The sequence below is a fragment of the Nematolebias whitei genome, chromosome 16 (assembly GCF_014905685.2).
Source record: "Nematolebias whitei isolate Nwh7 chromosome 16, NemWhi1, whole genome shotgun sequence".
Taxonomy (NCBI): Eukaryota; Metazoa; Chordata; class Actinopteri; order Cyprinodontiformes; family Rivulidae; genus Nematolebias; species Nematolebias whitei.
This window is the reverse complement of record NC_056513.1, coordinates 822466-838726: the sequence shown is the minus strand read 5'-3', so window position 1 is coordinate 838726 and position 16261 is coordinate 822466. Positions and strand designations below refer to the sequence as shown.

General features: G+C 44.2%; 2 protein-coding genes across 2 annotated transcripts in view; both read left to right on the top strand.

Annotated features, from left to right (window-relative positions):
* tbck (TBC1 domain containing kinase) overlaps nucleotides 1-10547 on the top strand; it is a 42939-nt gene extending 32392 nt beyond the window's left edge. The window contains exons 24-25 of the mRNA XM_037690408.1: nucleotides 6019-6178; nucleotides 10159-10547. Coding sequence (XP_037546336.1) covers nucleotides 6019-6178; nucleotides 10159-10269 — 271 coding nt within the window. The 3' untranslated portion in view covers nucleotides 10270-10547. The remainder of the gene's footprint in view (nucleotides 1-6018; nucleotides 6179-10158) is intronic.
* Nucleotides 10548-15391: 4844 nt separating this feature from the next.
* Nucleotides 15392-16261, top strand: part of LOC119422641 (NADH dehydrogenase [ubiquinone] iron-sulfur protein 8, mitochondrial) — a gene marked incomplete in the record, with an annotated part of 6676 nt that continues 5806 nt past the window's right edge. The window contains 1 exon segment of the mRNA XM_037690026.1: nucleotides 15392-15468.

Here is a 16261-nt window from a genome sequence, read left to right as displayed (position 1 = left end):
CATCAAAACAACCATCAACATCAACGAGGACCCTCATCAGTATGCATACCGTGAGAACCGATCAACAGAGGATGCAATCTCCTCTGTGGTCCACACTGCGCTCAACCACCTGGAGCAGAAAAACTCTTACGTCCGTATGCTCTTTGTGGACTTCACATCCGCCTTCAACTCCATGATCCCCCAAACCCTGATGGACAAACTATCCACACTAGGACTAAGCCCCTCCATTTGCAACTGGGTCCTAGACTTCTTAACAAACAGACCACAGTCAGTGAGGATCCACAACTTCTCCTCCTCCACCATAACCCTCAGCACTGGCTCTCCTCAGGGATGTGTGTTGAGCCCCCTCCTGTTTACTCTGTTCACGTATGATTGTGCAGCTACCCATCCAGGCTGTCACATTGTAAAGTTTGCTGATGATACAGCGGTGGTGGGATGCATCACAAACAATGATGAGTCCAGCTACAGGCAAGAGGTGGAACACCTGGAGAGCTGGTGCAGAGAGAATAACCTTCACATCAATGTGAAGAAGACAAAGGAGATGATTGTGGACTTCAGAAGGAACAAACACACCTACACCCCCCTGAACATAAGAGGATCTGCGGTGGAAGTGGTCTCCAGCTACAAGTACTTGGGTGTGCACCTGAACAACAACCTCAGCTGGAGCAGCAACACCACCAGCCTGATGAAGAAAGATCATCAGAGACTCTACTTCCTCAGGCGGCTGAGGCGAGCTGGTCTGGAAGCTCAGTCCTCACCTCCTTCTACAGGTGTGCAGTGGAGAGCATCCTGTGCTCCAGCATCAATGTGTGGCATGGAGGCTGCACAGCTGCAGAAAGAAAAGCTTTGCAGAGAGTGGTGAAGGCTGCACAGAAGATGTTGGAGTCAGTCTTCCCACCATCACAGACATCTACACCTCCAGATGCAGGAAGAGGGCCACTTGCATCATGAAGGACCCCACTCACCCAGCACACACACTTTTTGCCCCACTCCCCTCAGGAAGGAGGTTAAGGAGCATTAAGTGTAGAACCACTAGACTGAGGAACAGCTTCTACCCTGAGGCTGTTAGACTCATGAATCTCTAACTAGAATAATCACTGTGAAAAACCATATCATGTTGCTGCTGATCTGTTTCATGTTGCTGCTGATCTGTTTCAATGTTGATGTGTTCATGCGTGCACATCTGCTCACAGACTCATGTTCATGTTTGTGCTGATGTTCAATGTTTTATGTTATGAGTGCTTAGTGTATATTTAGTTGATGTTTTTCTTAGTTCATATCTTAGATGTTATTACTGTTTTTCTTATATATTTTATTGTTGGATGTAACTGGGACCCCGTGTACATAATTTCGCTCCACCACATGTACCACATGAGGTGCGAATGACAATAAAGAAACTCTGATCTTCTACATCCTCAACAGACAGTACTGTCAGACACACGATCTTCCACTGCCCCCGGGAATCCTTCGTGTGTCCAGCTGCAAGTGTTCCACCAGGGCAAGAGGGCTCTCCTTCACCCCGTCTTCTCGTTAAGAAAATTTGATCAATTGTGTTGAGACCAGCTGACCAGATCCATAATTTACAGTTCAGAAGAAATGTAAAGAGATGCTCCAATAGGGTTCACAGGACAAAGAGCAGAGCAGGGACGGAGCAGGAGGGAGGGAAAACGTCCGCCTTTGTCGAGAGCAAGCAGGAAACGTTCATGTTCAAATGTTCACGTTTTGCTTGATGTCAGTCAGAAAACCACTGCCAATGCTCATTGAAGCACTTTCTACGATACACGGTGGAAACGTGTGCTTTATTTATTCCCTTGCAGAAATGAGAGAAAGACATTATTTTAATAAGACATTGCATTGTTTCTGACAGGTGAAAGTTTATTGTTGGGGTGAGTGGCTCAGCTGTAACTTAAAAAGTTTTACAGATTTTTTTTTTTTTTTGACTGTTTAACTGAAAACCACTCAAAATATGAGAACTGACTGACGGATCCTGCCGGAACAAGATCCAGGAACTCTCATTTTGACCGCTCGAACCGGCAACTCAAATCTCCGCCCTAAAAGTCCAAAGTCATCACACGTTTTTATTTTGATTATTAAAAATGCAACAAGAGGAGACGTTGCCCAGTCTGTGGAGTGGATGTTCCAGCTGCACCACGCTCCTGCCCAGCAGAGCCGTGGACTGCACGTCCTGCGGGGAGCGTCTTCATCCACCTTCAACTGTGTCCTGCAGACTTTATGCACAGCATCTCCAGACAGCTCTGCAGGACGCACGCATGACCCATGCCCCCCCCCCCCCCCCCCCCCCCCCCCCCCCCGGCTGGACCGCCTGCTGTTTGTGTTCTGACATCAGTTGGTTTACAAATTGCTCAACACTAAAGTTTTGTTTTTGTTCATGAATAGGACTGAGATTTATACAAGAAAGAACGTGCAAATATTTAGTCACATGCACTGATATCAAAGTTCATGCTCAGTAATCCAGGTAAAAAAAATCCAACAATGTTCAGTCTGGTCCACTACAGGAGTGTACTGCTTGGTGGGGAAACAGTTTGTTTGTGACGACTCAGACTGAAGAAGCCCTTCGGATGAAGGGCGAAACGTCTCGCCAAAAAAAGAAACCGTCCAGGTGACCTGACTGAACATTGTTGGACATATTTCTGATCTTTGCCTTACCTTCTGACCTCCTGCCTCTCGCTGGAAGAGTTCAAATAAATATTCCTGGACATCAGTTTCATGAGAAAAGGCAGGAGGGGTCAGTTTAGGACAGGTGATCTGTTTTAGTCACGCCACTGCAATGTTCAGTTACCTGCATTATTAACACAACAACATGAAGCAGATCAGCAGCAACATGAAGCAGATCAGCAGCAACATGAAACAGATCAGCAGCAACATGAAAAGGATCAGCAGCAACATGAAACAGATCAGCAGCAGCATGAAACAGATCAGCAGCAACATGAAGCAGATCAGCAGCAACATGATGTGTTTTTTTTACAGTGATTATTATGGTTAGAGATTCATGAGTCTAACAGCCTCAGGGTAGAAGCTGTTCCTCAGTCTAGTGGTTCTACACTTAATGCTCCTCAACCTCCTTCCTGAGGGGAGTGGGACAAAAAGTGTGTGTGCTGGGTGAGTGGGGTCCTTCATGATGCAGGTGGCCCTCTTCCTGCATCTGGAGGTGTAGATGTCTGTGATGGTGGGGAGGCTCATTCCAACATCTTCTGTGCAGCCTTCACCACTCTCTGCAAAGCTTTTCTTTCTGCAGCTGTGCAGCCTCCATGCCACACGTTGATGCTGGAGCACAGGATGCTCTCCACTGCACACCTGTAGAAGGAGGTGAGGACTGAGCTTCCAGACCAGCTCGCCTCAGCCATCTGAGGAAGTAGAGTCTCTGATGAGCTTTCTTCATCAGGCTGGTGGTGGTGTTGCTCCAGCTGAGGTTGTTGTTCAGGTGCACACCCAAGTTCTTGTAGCTGGAGACCACTTCCACTGCAGATCCTCTTATGTTCAGGGGGGTGTAGGTGTGTTTGCTCTGTCTGAAGTCCACGACCATCTCCATCTTCTTCACATTGATGTGAAGGTTGTTCCTGCACCAGCTCTCCAGATGTTCCACCTCCTGCCTGCAGCTGGACTCATCATTGTTTGTGAAGCATCCCACCACCGCTGTATCATCTGCAAACTTTACAATGTGACAGCCTGGATGGGTAGGTGCTCAGTCATACGTGAGCAGAGCGAACAGGAGGGGGCTCAGCACACAGCCCTGAGGGGAGCCAGTGCTGAGGGTTATGGTGGAGGAGAAGTTGTGGATCCTCACTGACTGTGGTCTGTTTGTTAAGAAGTCTTAGACCCAGTTGCAAATGGAAGGACTTCGTCCTAGGATCATGGTGTTGAAGACAGATGTGAAGTCCACAAAGAGCATACGGACGTAAGAGTTTTTCTGCTGCAGGTGGTTGAGTGCAGTGTGGACCACAGAGGGGATGGCATCCTCTGTTGATCGCTTATCATGGTATGCATACTGATGAGGATCCTCATTCTTGTTGATGGTTGTTTTGATGAGAGTCATGACCAGTTTTTTTGAAGCATTTAGCGACTTTTGGGGTAAGGGCCACTGGCTGATAGTCATTCAGACCAGCCACTCCAAAGCTCCCCAGGACCGGGACGACGGTGGCTGTCCCCAGGCAGGTGGGAACTGTTGCCAGGGTTAGTGAGGAGTTAAAGATGTCAGCCAGCACCTCGCAGAGCTGATCGGCACATTCCTTCAGCATCTTTCTGGGGATATTGTCTGGGCTGGTTGCTTAGTGAGGGTTAGTCCTCCTGAAGGTACCCCTTACTTCTGCTGAGGTCACGCTGAGAAGCTCTTCCTCCAGTGGTGAGGTGAGTCTGGTGCTGGGTGGTCTGTTCGGGTCTTCAAAACCTGCAATCTGAGAGTGAAGTGCTCTTTTAGGATAATATGGAACAATAAGATCTGTAATATAAGATGGAGCCAGATTGTTGATTGCTCTGTTTGAGAGCTTTCTTCATGTAGCTGTATGACCAAACTCTTCATTCTGAGGCTATAGCAGGTCAATTAGCACTTACCATGTGCACGTGTATGACCCTGCATGTACCTGTGCACGTATCATTTAATCTGCAGCGACCTTCCCAAAGGTCTAAGCCTTCATCCATCCATTATCTTTACCCGCTTCTTCCATTTTGGGTCGCAGGGGTCGCCGGTGCCCATATCCAGCAATCACTGTGCGAGGGGCGGGGGACACCCTGGACAGGTCTCCAGTCCATCACAGGGACAAACGAGGGCACAATTTAGAGTTACCAATCAGCCTAACATGCATGTTTTTGGTCTGTGGGAGGAAACTGGAGTACCTGGAGAAAACCCACACATGCACGGAGAGAACATGCAAACTCCACCCAGAAAGGCCCCCGGACCAGGATTTGAACCAGGGACCTGCTCGCAGAGAGGCAGCAGCTCTACCAGTTGTGCCACCGTGCTGCCTGTTCTAAGCCTCACCACCACAAAATAAAATGAATGTAATGAATAATAATAAATAAATGTAATAAATCTGATTCAGTTCTGCTCATTTCCATTTAAAAAATATGTAGTCCAGTGGATTGAGTCATCAACATTGGGATGGGTTTAAAAATTGGTACAAAATAACCAAAAGTGGACGTATGTAGATGCAGCGACAGCTACTTTTCATACCCTAACAGTCTGGGTATAGATTACAAGCAAATTGCAAAGGTACAGTTTAGCAGGGCGATAAAATGACCCGATACCAAAAAAATCTAGAAACCATCGCTATCACCACTAATTTGTTCTGATGTAGATGTGTTTCCACACAAACTTTTCACAGTTTATACAGTTAAAACTTTGACAAACCTTAGACGTGCTCATGTATTTACCCCCCCCCCCCTCTCACCACCACCATATTTAAGGCCAATCAAAGACTGAAGTTTCTTCTGCTTGTTGCAGTCGGTGCTCTTTGGACCCATCTTTGTGTACTGTTGCTCAATTTGCAGGCGTTAAAAGGGCAAAATCTTTCCTTCACTAGACGCAGTACACTGATACAGAACATCTTCAAACGTTGGGCTCATGAATGGACGGGTGTATTAACGAGTTGGTAATTAGTCAGGATTACTGGTTAGAGTAGAGCCTTCCTCTAGCTGTTTAACTTTGGATCGTTTTGTTCAGGGCAGTGATTTACCAACTCTGTTGTCCTTTGTAGGAATAAAGCTCTGGTGTAGGTGTTGTTGGACACAAACAGTGGATTAACGCAGCACCGCTACATGAATCAGGTTATGCTTTGAGGTTCCTACAACTGTTTATCCTAAAGAACAACCAGGTATGCCTTATGATATACATGGCATATGAGGATTTATGGGAGGGGGTCAATATTTGTTATTCTGAGATTAGCTTTGTAAGTCTTTCATGCTGTTCAGGAATATTGTGCTTCACTAAACTCTGGTGTGCTTTTTAAAAAGCGATGGCACTTGAGGCACAAAAGCTGTGCTCCTTAACCCCTTTGTCTCCAGCTTCAGCAAAGGCCATGTTTCAGGCAGCATCAACGTTCCTTTCAGCAGTGTATTTAACTGTGACGGTGAGCCTGTCCAGTGTCCCACATCTGGAGCCCTTCAGAACTACAGAGGACGTGTCATTGTGATCATCAGCCATGCTGTAAAGAGCGCCACCATGGTGAGGAAGCTCGCTCACACACCTACACCTGTACGAATCAAAAGAGAGTTCTTAGAATGGTGCTGGGCGTTTATCTGAGACATACCATTCTTTCACAGGCTTTGAACCACGTGGCTTTTACAGTGCTTCGGCTAACTATTTATTTATTTTTGTCAACGGGCTAACAAGCTTCCTGCCGCAAAAAGCATTTGGCTTCATTACACCCAGAGGCTCAAATAGCTGCCCAATACAGGTCTGTCTTGGGGGTGGGTCCTTGTGACTTTATCTTCCTGTTGGACACACAGACAGAGTGAACCCCACTGGTCGTCATGACAACCACCTCCCTCACTCATGGTTACGCCACAGAATGGCCTAACACAAACTAACACATGATGAACACATAAACTAAACTAACAAGAACAGAATAATGACTAAAAGAACAGTGCTAAACAGCTAGCAGAAATGATTAACAATTGACATAAATTTTACCCATAATCCCTCATTGAGGTCATGTGACCAGCAGTCAACCACAATGAACCAATGAGGTCGTCTCATTGAGTCACGAGGACCCACACTCCAAGAGAGTCGTGTACTGGGCAGCTATGTGAGCGCCCGGGTTTGACGAGACAAAATGTTTTGGCGGCAGGAAGCTCGTTAGCCCGTCAAAAAAAAAACCCATAAATTAGCCTCTGCATTGTATAAGCTGTGGGATTCAAAGCTGTGACAAGGTAAAGGCTTATAGTTTGGAAATTATGGTACTTCCAGACCAGATTTCTTCATGAACTGTATATTTGTCTGTGTTATATTTATATTTATTTATGGGCGTTGGTGTGTTGTCCAATTTGAACGAGTCGTGCTGTGATTTGGTCATGAATGAATTATGAATTGGATTGTCTCCAAAACTCAATGACTTTTACAGCCAGTGCCCTGTCTGAGAATGTACACCAGCATACTTGTAATTTTACTCACTTCTTTCAAGTGGTTCATGAGATACTGTGTTCCAGACAGTTTTAGTCCAATGGAGAAGTTTGACAGATTTTTGTAATCCGTTAGTGCACACAATATGTGCTCAGTGTACTGGGAATGAGTCCTAGCTACTAACACTAGAAACTTTCACCAAGTTGAGACACTTGTTGTGTTTGTTAAGGTTGATTAGCTGTGGCGGCCACCGTGAACGGTGTTTGATAAAAATGTCCTCTATTCATCTTAATTACTCACAGAAGCCACACTTGAGGACACGAGAAGATATTTAACTGGTTTTTACTTGTGAGGGAGACACACTCACAGGCCTACACAGATGTCAAATGGAATTCAAAAAGCGTTCAATACAAAAACAACTGGACTTTATTTGTAACAGAAGACGTTTCGCTCCTCATCCGAGGAGCTTCCTCAATTCAAAGAGCAGAGAGTGAGATTCAGGTTATAAGGCTGAGTGAGATAAGACACACACACACACATGTAGATTGGCAGTTCACACCTAAACAACATTAACAGTAAGAGTCTTTTGTTCCTCTAATTCACAGACGAGGCCCCTCTGTTCCCATCAGGTGTGAAAACTGGCTGGGAATCAGTCTTAAAGTTGCATTATAGGTTTTAGAAAGTGGAAATCTGAGGCCTCCTCCTCTGTTGAGACATTTTTTTCTCTTTTTACATAAATTGCCTCCTTCACCCCCCTCTCAAACCATCTGTGTTCTCGGTCCAAAATGTGCACATGTTGGTCCTCAAAGAGTGTCCCTTATCTGTGAGGTGGAGGTGAACAGCTGAATCTTGTCCTAAGGACTTGGCTCTCCTGTGTTGAGTCATGCGTCTGTGAAGAGGCTGTTTAGTTTCTCCAGTGTAGAGGTCGGAACAGTCCTCGCTGCACTGGACCACATACACTACACCACTCTGTCTGTGTATGGGTGTTCTGTCCTTAGGGTGGACCAGCCTCTGTCTGAGAGTCCTGCTGGGTTTGAAATGTACTGGGATCTTATGTTTGTTGAAGATCCTTCTGAACTTCTCTGATACTCCAGCAACATAAGGGATGACAATGTTTTTACGTCTGTTGTTCTCCTTTTTCTGTTTATTGGTGTGTTTTGTAGATTTCCTCTCTGACTTGACAAAAGCCCAGTTAGGATATCCACATGTTTGAAGAGCTTCTTGAATGTGTTTCAGTTCCTTTTCCTTACCTTCTGTCTTCGTGGGGACGCATTCGGCCCGATGTTGTAAAGTTCTGATGACAGAGAGTTTGTGTTCCAGTGGATGGTGGGAGTCAAACAGAAGATACTGGTCTGTGTGGGTTGGTTTCCTGTAAACTTCAATGTTGAGGCTGTCCTCTCTCTCCATCTGAACCAAACAGTCCAAAAAAGGCAGCTTGTTGTCGTTTGCATCCTCTCTGGTGAACTTGATGTTATCGACCGAGTTAATGTGTCTGGTGAACGCTTCTACTTCCTTGGCTTGGATTTTGACCCAGGTGTCATCCACATATCGGAACCAATGGCTTGGCTTAGTTCCCTCATAGGAGTGTAGGGCTCTCTGTTCCACTTCCTCCATGTAGAGATTGGCAACAATGGGTGACACTGGAGATCCCATGGCACAGCCGTGCTTCTGTCTGTAAAACTGTCATTGAACTTGAAATAAGTGGTGGAGAGGCAGAGATCCAACAGGGTGCAGATCTGGTCCGGGGTGAAGTTGGTCCTGTTGATTAAGTCCTTGTCTTGTAGAAGTTGTTTTCTGACGGTTTCTACTGCTTCAGAGATGGGTATGCATGTGAAAAGAGAAGTCACATCATACGATACAAGGGTTTCTCCTGGGGTTAGTTTCAAGTGTTGAACTTTGTTAGCAAAATCAATGGAGTTCTTTATGTGATGAGGTGTGTTTCCAACAAGAGGAGCTAAAATACCAGCCAGATGTTTAGCAATATTGTATGTCACTGAGTTCATGCTGCTGACGATGGGTCTGAGTGGTGTTCCTTCTTTATGTATTTTAGGAAGTCCATAAAGACAGGGAGTGGCTTCCCCTGGGTACAATCTATAATACAACGATTGATTGATTGTTTTCTCCTTTTCAAGTTTTTGCAGGTCATCTGTGACTTTCTTTTTGTAGGCACTGGTTGGGTCCCTCTTCAGGGTCTCGTAGGTGTTGCTGTCGCTCAGTAGTGTAGTTATTTTTTCCCGGTAATCAGAAGTGTTGAGGACTACTGTGCATCTTCCTTTATCAGCTGGTAAAATGGTGATGTTTTGGTCCTGGCTGAGTGATGTTACAGCTTTCCTTTCCTGTGGTGTGAGGTTTGAAGGAGGTGGTTTGGCACTGGAGATGGTTACTGATATTTCCATTCTGAGCTGTTCTGCCTCTCCTTCCGTCAAGTTGTTGTTCCTAATCGTGGATTCAGTGGCCGTGATTAGTTCCACAACAGGTATTTCTTGAGGGGAGATGGCAAAGTTTAGTCCTTTTGCCAGCACATCTTTCTCAGGTTGTGTCAATGTCCTGTTGGACAAATTTCTAACCCACTGGTCCTGAAAATTAGTGTTGGCAACAAACTCCTGATCTTGACTGATGGTTTGTGATGAGAAAACCGCTCTCTGTTGTAATTTTAGAAACTTACTTTTTTGACGTTCCTTGCTCTTTTAATGCTGTGAAAGCTGGGCCTTTTCAACGAAACAAGAAACCTTCCAACAGAGGAAGTGGTAGCAGAGTAGACAGCTTCTGGAGGGTCTGATCCATTTTGAGTGAGAGAGCTTCAATGGTGAAGTGTATCTGTCTTATTCTCTCACTGAGCAGCTTGTTTTGAGCTTTCAGGAGTATTCCTTCTGCTCTATGTCCTTTGATCGTGGAGTTGAGTTTCAAACTGCTGGGGATGAAACTAGTCCCTTACTTATTGTGAGGGACTAGTCTAGACCTATTGATTGCTTTGATGACATATTTTGCTAAACACACAAAGACATGGGCAGAAATATTATTCCATTATTGCCTTCAGCTTCAGGCAGTAAACATGTTATTGTTGATTTTTTTTCTCTTCCCAGTTCGCTGCACACCTGGTCAAGGTCAATTATTCACGTGTTTGCATTCTGGATGGAGGGATCAGCAAACTGAAGCCCACTGGACTCCTCACAGTCCCCTCCCCTCAGATCTGACTCCTCACAGTCCCCTCCCCTCTGATCTGACTCCTCACAGTCCCCTCCCCTCTGATCTGACTCCTCACAGTCCCCTCCCCTCAGATCTGACTCCTCACAGTCCCCTCCCCTCTGATCTGACTCCTCACAGTCCCCTCCCCTCAGATCTGACTCCTCACAGTCCCCTCCCCTCTGATCTGACTCCTCACCCCCCACCCCAGATCTGAGCTGGTTTCTCAGCTTACTTCAACACAGACGAGCTTGTTATGTATCAAACAGATTTCCTTCAGTCAACAGAATTCACCAGAATAATAAAAATGTTTCTGAAAGAATCTAAATTTCATTTCATTTTCTTATACAGTGATTGTTTCAGTGTTTTGTTTGTTGTTTACAATACCTATGTTTTTATTGCCATGTTTTATTTTGAATGAATTGATAATATGTTTGTGTGGAAATCATTAAAGATGAAACTATGACTGTTTTATGTATGTTTGTATTTATTTATTTATTTGTTTTTATGTTTTTTTGTCAAATTGAATTGGACTTTCTTCAAACCATCTTGTCAGAGCTGTGCATCTGATAAAGCCAATGCATCATCACAGATTTTATGACTTTAACGAGTATTAACAATAGAATGTGACTGTGTAAGCCAGGGACACTTCAGGTTTTTATTTGTCAAACAACTTTATTTATAGAGCACTTAAAACAGCACCAAGGCCAAGCTGTATGCAAATCAACACAAGGTCAACAAAGAAATGCTGAGGATGAGAAGAACCGTCTCGACTCGCCAAAAAAATACCAAAGCATGCAGCAAAAATACAAAAACAAGGTGCCAAAAGTGAAAAGAAATATGTCTACAGCAGCATGGTCCGGTTAACGGAGTGTTCATGTTAGCAGCTTGATGATAACGACCGCAGCAGCTGCCCTCCAGAACCGGGTCCGGCAGACTGAGAACATCGAAGGTTTCCCTGCAGAGCCAAACGGGCCCATAGAGTTTGGTCCGTGCAGACCGATGGAGGATCATGATCCCAAGGCTGGAAGGACTGAACCAGGATGACAAGGCACCGACACACAAACTTCCAAAAGTTTGTTGCGGTCATACCGTAGTGTGGTGGTGTGCAGTGTAGGTGCAAAACAAAGTTAAAAGTAGATCGAGTCGAATCGGAGCTCCCGTCAGTCGGCCATGCTGTCTTCATACGTCTACATGTCTCTGCGTGAGTGCAGCTACAGCGTGCGCTCTCAGGACATCATTACCTGCAGTGTTCCCTCAGTGAGGACTGAACTAGACAAAAGGACCTTCTCCTACTCCGCTCCTGTTTCCTGGAATATCTTGTAAAAAGACCTGAAGCTCTCGACCTTTGACCTCTCTAAGTGGCTTCAAACATCTGTTCAGTTCCTGGAAATAAACCAACGCAGACGTGTTCCTGTTTTTAGTTTTCTACATCACCTTACAATCTAGCTGTTTTTTTAAAAACATTTTCTTTCACTTTTTCTTCTCAGTTTATATGTTTTCTTTTATGATTGTCCATTGTTGTCATCACTCTTTGTTTAAATCAGGTCTCTCTTGTAAATGAGTCCCCGCGGCTCAATGGGACTAACCTGTAGAAATAAAGGTTGAATGAAAAAGTAATAAGAATATGCTGAGCATACAAATTGTCACATACATGTACACAAACCCCCTCCTGCAGCCTGAGAAGTCTGCGGGGCGCACGGATCAGCTCGACTGTGAATGTGACTTTCTTACTGCTCCACATTCAGACATAACGCTGCGTTCAAGGCTGCAGAAAAGCTGGGACATATCAATTTTACACTGGAGGCAATAATTGTTTTTGTTAGCTATATTTTCTATATTAAGAATTCATGTGTAAACAATCAAGAACACACACACTCCAATCACTGCACCAGTGTGAAGACGACACACACGTTAGATCCTCTGACGCTCGCTCACAGAGCAACAGTCCTTCACTGCTGTCAGGAATATTAACCAAATACGTAAAATGTATTTTCCTTGAAAAACTCAAATTAGTGGAAAGTGTACGGAAGTTGATAAGTCATTGTTACCTGTTGCTCTTTTAAAATGATCTGAAAAAATGTACAACATTCTTCCTCAGAAGCAGTGTCTTAATGACTGATCATTCAAAATCTATCAGGAAGATCAAATTTCACCTCACTGAACAACATATTACAGCCTAAATCGAACTTGAATATTAAAAGTATCTGGATTCATGAGATTTATGAACACCAGTTGTTTGATAATATTATGAACTTATTTAATTAATTAGTTAGGTCAGGGTTCTGCAAGCTTCATGATCAAAAGAGCCGTTTCTGCCCTTTCATTCACTAAATAAACGTGTCCAGAGACACAAAACCTGCTATCCATCCATCCATCCATCCATCCATTTTCTTTACCCGTTTATTCCATTTTGGGTCACGGGGGTCGCTGGTGCCCATGTCCAGCAATCACTGTGCGAGGGGCGGGGTACACCCTGGACGGGTCGCAAGTCCATCACAGGGCCACATAGAGACAAACGAGACAAACAACCATTCACTCTCTCACTTACACCTAGGGGCAATTTAGAGTTACCAATCAGCCTAACATGCATGTTTTTGGACTGTGGGAGGAAACCGGAGTACCCGGAGAAAACCCACGCATGCACGGAGAGAACATGCAAACTCCACCCAGAAGGCTCCTGGACCGGGGTTTGAACCAGGGACCTGCTCGCTGAGAGGCAGCAGCTCTACCAGTTGCGCCACCGTGCTACAAAACCTGCTACAATTGTCATTATCAACTGGTGGCCCATGGGCCACTTTAAGTTCGTTAGAAGGGACTTTTCTGGCCAGTAGGCGTGAAATTATAAAACTAAAGACATCCGCTTTTTCCCTTATTGGTAACGGGGGTCACTGGTACCCATGTCCAGCAGTCACTGTGCGAAAAGCGGCGGGGCAGGGGATACCCTGGCCAGGCCGCAAGTCCATCACAGAAGACTGGATTATTGTAAAGAAAAAAAAAATATATATATAACGGGTACAAGAAATACTTAGATTATTGTAATGAAATTTCAGCTAAAAACTGTATTATAGTTGTCCTGTAATGAGTGGGCTTTGGCACTCTAAATATGACGGGAAACTCTTCCTGACGCTCTGCTGTAGTGAGCCGCACAGTCCGCTTCTCTTCTAAAAGGGAAAAAGAGCTCATGAGACAGTATGTCCGATCTTATTTTTCTTATAGATATTTGTGCCAGTAGAGGAGCTGACCACACTATGTTTATGCTCTGAACCACTCATTTACAGGTAATTAACTGTGTTGTACTAAATGTTCTGAGTTTCGCTCCTTGAAACGCCTTCTGTTACAAATAAAGTCCAGTTGTTTTTGTATCGAACGCTTTTTGAATTAAGTCAGTTACGTTTGCACAATGTCTGTTGGTTGTCATGACGACAGCGTGTCCGTTATATTTTATGTGAACCACCAGAGGGTGTGGTAGAGCAATTTAATAATTCATTTTAACTGCTATCTGCATTTATTTACTCTTTATTTATCCAGGTAATCTCATTGAGCCATGAGAACTCATTATCAAGAGAGACCTGTTTAGGAGCAGATGGGGGTTAGGGGCCTTGCTCATGGGCCCAGAGTGGGACGGATGAGGGTGGGGACAGGTGTGGGTGCTTCACCTACCCCACCCACATTTTTTTTGTTGATGTTGTTGGTACTGGGGCTTGGACCGGTGATCTTCCAATCACAGACCCACCGTCTCTAACCTCTGCGCCACCACTCCCCATTTATTTTTCTAATTTCTTTTTTCATTGAAAAAATGGATGCCAGGTTAAAACAGATTATATTAGATTTATTGTAAAACATTAATGATAAAACCACTATACAATCACATGTTAAAAAGAATATTGTTAAAAGTCATTGTAACAGATATTTGCAACTCATCACGGTCTTCCTAGCACTCTGCTGTGATATTTGTGCCAGTAGAGGAGCGGACCACACTATGTTTATGCTCTGAACCACTCATTTACAGTAAAGTGCTAGCTCGTCCAACCCATTGGCCTCTGAGAGTTTTTATGACAGGACGAGCTACACAACTGTTGCATTGATGCCGTGACCTTGGACTTCAAGCTTGCTGCCGTTGCATTTATATTTGCCAATTAAAACAAATTAAAACAATGAACTGTGCAGGCATATATGTTTGTTTTTTTTCATTGTGGAGAAATCGAGTATCCTACTTGGAAGAAATAAAACATAACGTTAAAGTGAGTAACATCAGTCAGGTCATCTGGACACTCCCTTTTTTGTTGCTGAAACATTTCATCCTTCATCCAAAGGACTTCTTTAATCTGAGGAGCCACCAAACAAACTGAGTCCCACAAGCAGCACACTCAAAACCAGTTTGATGGTGACAAGATGGCCTCCGAGGCCCGCCCTCTCCCCTGTCAACTCCTCTAAAGCATTCATGCCAAAGTGGTTCAAAACATCAAAGTTCATGCTCAATAATCCAGGTACATATTCAGCAATGTTCAGTGATGGGTTTTGAACCACTTTGGCATGGCTGTCACAGACGAGTTGGTGGGTGGGGGGGTGGGGGGGGGGGGCTGGAGGCCATCTTATCACCAGCAAAAAAAAAAAAATCCGCTATGGGAGTGAGCTGCTGGTGGGACTCAGTTTGTTTGGTGGCTCCTCAAACTGAAGAAGTCCTTTGGATGAAGGACGAAACGTCTCAGCAAAAAAAGAAATAAACCGTCCAGATGGCCTGACTGAGCATTGCTGGATTTATATCTGGATTATTGAGCATGAACTTTGGTGTTGAAGCGAGTATAATTTACTCTGTGTATTATTACTAGTATCCACATATTTGCAAAGGAAGTACCAGAAAAACTGCTAAAACTAGTCATTTGTTGTTGTTGGTATAACTTCCTATACAATTCAGTTTTATGTTAGTTTTGCTCAAAGCTTGAAAGAGCTGCTGCGGAGGAACCAAAGAGCCACATGTGGCTCCAGAGCCGCCGGTTGCAGACCCCTGAGTTAGTTGGTTAATTAGTTTAGTTAATTGGTTTGTTGCTTTGCTAGTCAGTTTCGTCCTATGTCTCCTCCAGTCCAGCAGGAGGCAGTAAAAGCAGCTGTATCAACCGGAAACTCGTTAAACTACGTCATTTCCTGTGTTTTGTAGCTTCTTGCTAGTAGCTCGTCAAAGTATTTCAGTAACTTCGGGCTCTTTGAAGGTAATTATTAAACTGATGTTCGGATGTTTTTGTAACATTAATAAACTGTAGTTTAATCTGTAATTTAATGAGCACAGATGCGTTTAGCCCTTTGATCCGAAGCGACCTTTGTTCCAACGTCCTTGACAGGAGCGACGTAGTTTCAGCGTATTTACCGTTAAATTAGTTAAATTATGATTTATCACCGTCCCTGCTGAACACAATTAGATTTTCGCTGACTGCTTAGGTTGGACTGTGTTCAAACTGTAGATGAGTCTGAACCGTCGTGTCGCAGCACGTCTGGCAGAAGAATGAGAATCGATCCAGGTATAAAGTCGATGCCAACTGGTCCAGCTTAAATCTTGGAACTCCGCAAATCTTGAGCTACAGAGTAGAAGTTCACTTGTTTTATCTCTTTTCTTTGTCCTGTTCTGGACAAATGAGAATGTACAGCAACATATGACACCAACCTTAGTGTCAACACTGTTCCGATATTAAACCGATAGTATCGATATTTGAGCGCATTCTCTGGTGACGTCACTCCCATCATAACAAATACACTTCTGTGCCAGAGGAGTTAAATGTCAACACTTGAGAAAACTGTCATGTCATAATAATTCAATCAGGCCTGATGTCACAAACGCTTCAGAATTGATATGCTAACAGGTGTAGCATCCATGTTTAATTCAGTTTATCTCTAAAGCTCCAAGTCACAACAGAATCGTCTCAGGGACTGAACAGAAACATTCATCTATAAAATAATAATTAACAGAAACATTCATGTATAAAATAATAATTGAACAGAAACATTCAT